At 32.4% G+C, this 2,550-nt stretch overlaps 1 protein-coding gene across 1 annotated transcript; it reads right to left on the bottom strand.

The window, feature by feature from the left end:
- Positions 1–478: 478 nt before the first annotated feature.
- Positions 479–2,211, bottom strand: LOC114187336 (thymidine kinase a-like). The gene is made up of 4 exons (XM_028075559.1): positions 1,986–2,211; positions 1,736–1,880; positions 1,058–1,179; positions 479–947 (listed from the first exon to the last, which is right to left on the bottom strand). The coding sequence occupies exons 1-4, from the start codon at positions 2,138–2,140 to the stop codon at positions 749–751; spliced, it is 621 nt and encodes a 206-aa protein (XP_027931360.1). The 5' UTR covers positions 2,141–2,211; the 3' UTR covers positions 479–748.
- Positions 2,212–2,550: the final 339 nt, after the last annotated feature.

Here is a 2,550-nt window from a genome sequence, read left to right as displayed (position 1 = left end):
TATTTGAAAAAAGAGTCATATTTTTATATAATTTAAATTATGTTTTTTTTAATAAAAATATAAATTAAAAGGTATAAATTTTTAAAAATCAAATTATATAATATTATTTAATTCTTTTAATATACATAATGGTTACACATGTAATAATATTAAATATAATTAAAATCTTAAAATTTTTATTTTTGTCATTTATTTAAATTTTATATTTATAATTAAAAAGATACATTTTGAAATGTCCGAGCGTTGCACGAGTATAAAAACTAGTAACCTCTCATTCGCAAACTAACAAGGCGAAGAAACTCAAATCATATCCTTATTTTTTAATTACATAAATTTATTTAAAAATATAAGTTTCTTAAAACGGTTTCTAACAATTCGCTCATCCTGTGTCTAATAGAGTGAGCGTTTTGATCTATGTTTTCAACTCACAATTTTACATTAGAATGAATTTCGCATGATGCAGATTCAAACAGGCAAAAGAAAAATAATCCTGAAGATGCATTCAATTAACTGCCTAAACTTGTTACACTGTTTCCTGAGTTCCAGAAAAAGCAAATAAGTAGCATAAAAGATAAGAAAGGAGCATGAAGAAACTGCATCTATACATAAACTTTTAAATATAAACAGAAGGCGGATAAAGCAAATGCATCAATGAAGCATGCAAGAAAAATTCCGATGAGCCTTAAACATCTGCAGCTGACTGAAGAAGGGAATCGGTTTTGACAGTTTGAGATTGAAGAACAATCCTTTAAGCAACTTGGCTGTTCATGTAATGCATACGACAAACGGGCATATAGACATCAGCTCCACCAATAAGTTCAGTCTCTTGGTCCTCTGTCTTCCTCAAGGTGAAAAAAGCACGTTTGCCACATACTTCGCAACGGGCTGTTAACTTGGTTACAGAATCTGCTAGAGGAATTATGTGAAGCACTGAGCCAAAGCTTCTCCTGAAAAGGGTAAGTTGAAATATAAGAATTTGAGGAAAAATAATTCACAAAAGGCCTACAATCAAATGAGAACGTTTTCAATGATTAACTTCAATCTTCAAAAACAATACCTTAAGTAATCACCATCCAGGCCTGCAACGATTACAGTTTTACCATCCTCGTCAGCAGCCTTGCAGCAAAACTCGTATAGGTCCTCAAAAAATTGTGCTTCGTCTATGCCAATCACATCCAACTGCATCCACCAAACATTACGTAATAAATATTGCACTCATCCTTTCTGTTAAGGATTTTACCTTAAAACCCTGCTGTCCTTGGAATCCTCAACACCAAATTGCAATTACTTTAATTGCATTTGTAAGGCATTTTTCTACCAATAACAAGACTTCCAACAAAATTATGATTATGGTCATAGCCAAATAACAAAACCTTAATTATAAGTACTGATTTCTTATAGAATGTTTTAGCGTTGTTAAGGAAAAAGAATTCGCCTAAAAACCCACCATTTCAAACGTTGTCATTAAAATGTAATGCAATGTAATTAAATTAATAAGAACAAAATTTATTTTCACCATAGCACATACAAAACCAAAAAGATAACATGAAAAATGAAAGTTACACATAGAATTTTGATAAAATTAAATTAAATTTATTTATTTAAATAAAAAGACTACTCGAGATCGTTGTAGCCTTTCACAAATCATATTCAACCCAAAAAAAAAAAGATTGAAAGATAAAATAATTACTTTCGAAAACAGTAAACACAAAAGAACGAAAAAAAAAAAAAAAACCTTCTGATAAGCATCGTGGCCATATTCTTCTCTGAAAGACAAGAGATTCGGTAACGCCCAACAAGGAAATTTAACCCCATCGTGCGTCACAACCGAGTCAATCGCATATCGTGTATCCTTGCTTGACTTCAACATCACCACATTCCTTCACAGCAAGAAAACGAAACTGTTAGCAAAACAACCAATATAAAATCACGGAATCAATGAAGATCTGTAAAGAAAAAAGAAAAGGGAGAATTGAAAAAATAACCTGACAGCGTTCAGCTCAGATTTGATACGACGAAGAAGCGCAGTGGTCTTGCCAGCGAACATGGGGCCCACAATAACATGAACCTCACCAGATGGGTGAGAAAGGTCTTTGGTGTCTGGTGAGAGGGAAAGAGAAGAAGAAGAAGAAGATGCCATTGAAAGAGAAGTTGGAACGCGAAAAGAGGTGTTTGGGTTTGGTGAATCACGAGATAAAAGACAAGGTTGATTCCGGATTTATAGAGCGGTTTTGGGATTATTTGATTCGATAGGGTTCAGAGGGAAGATTTAAATTGTGGAGGGAACACATTCGAATTCAACTGGCGGGAAACAAATTTTCGAAGGCTTAAAGCGGAAAGATAGCAAGAGTTCCGGTGTATTTTTCTTTTAAAGCAGGGGATAAATAATAATGTAAGAATGATAATATTTTTAAAATGAAAAAACTGTGTACAATTTAAAAATATATGTATAATTTCAGAAAATTTCAGAAATTGTGGGCGTAATTTACTCTAATATTCATAGTTATGAAAAAAAGTAGCGAAAATGTCCCAGCCATCGTAAAGGTTATT

Source organism: Vigna unguiculata, chromosome 6 (assembly GCF_004118075.2).
Source record: "Vigna unguiculata cultivar IT97K-499-35 chromosome 6, ASM411807v1, whole genome shotgun sequence".
Lineage (NCBI taxonomy): Eukaryota > Viridiplantae > Streptophyta > Magnoliopsida > Fabales > Fabaceae > Vigna > Vigna unguiculata.
The sequence above is the reverse complement of the archived record's forward strand: the minus strand, read 5'-3'. Positions and strand labels throughout refer to the sequence as shown.

What these genes read in the sequence shown, in the direction of transcription:
- LOC114187336 (XM_028075559.1), bottom strand. Translation starts at nt 2,140, where the DNA reads ATGGCATCTTCTTCTTCTTCTTCTCTTTCCCTCTCACCAGACACCAAA. An exon ending in TCTGAGCTGAACGCTGTCAG is followed by an intron (nt 1,881 to 1,985) that starts GTTATTTTTTCA and finishes CTTGCTGTGAAG; the next exon opens with GAATGTGGTGATGTTGAAGT. An exon ending in GCCACGATGCTTATCAGAAG is followed by an intron (nt 1,180 to 1,735) that starts GTTTTTTTTTTT and finishes TGGTGGATGCAG; the next exon opens with TTGGATGTGATTGGCATAGA.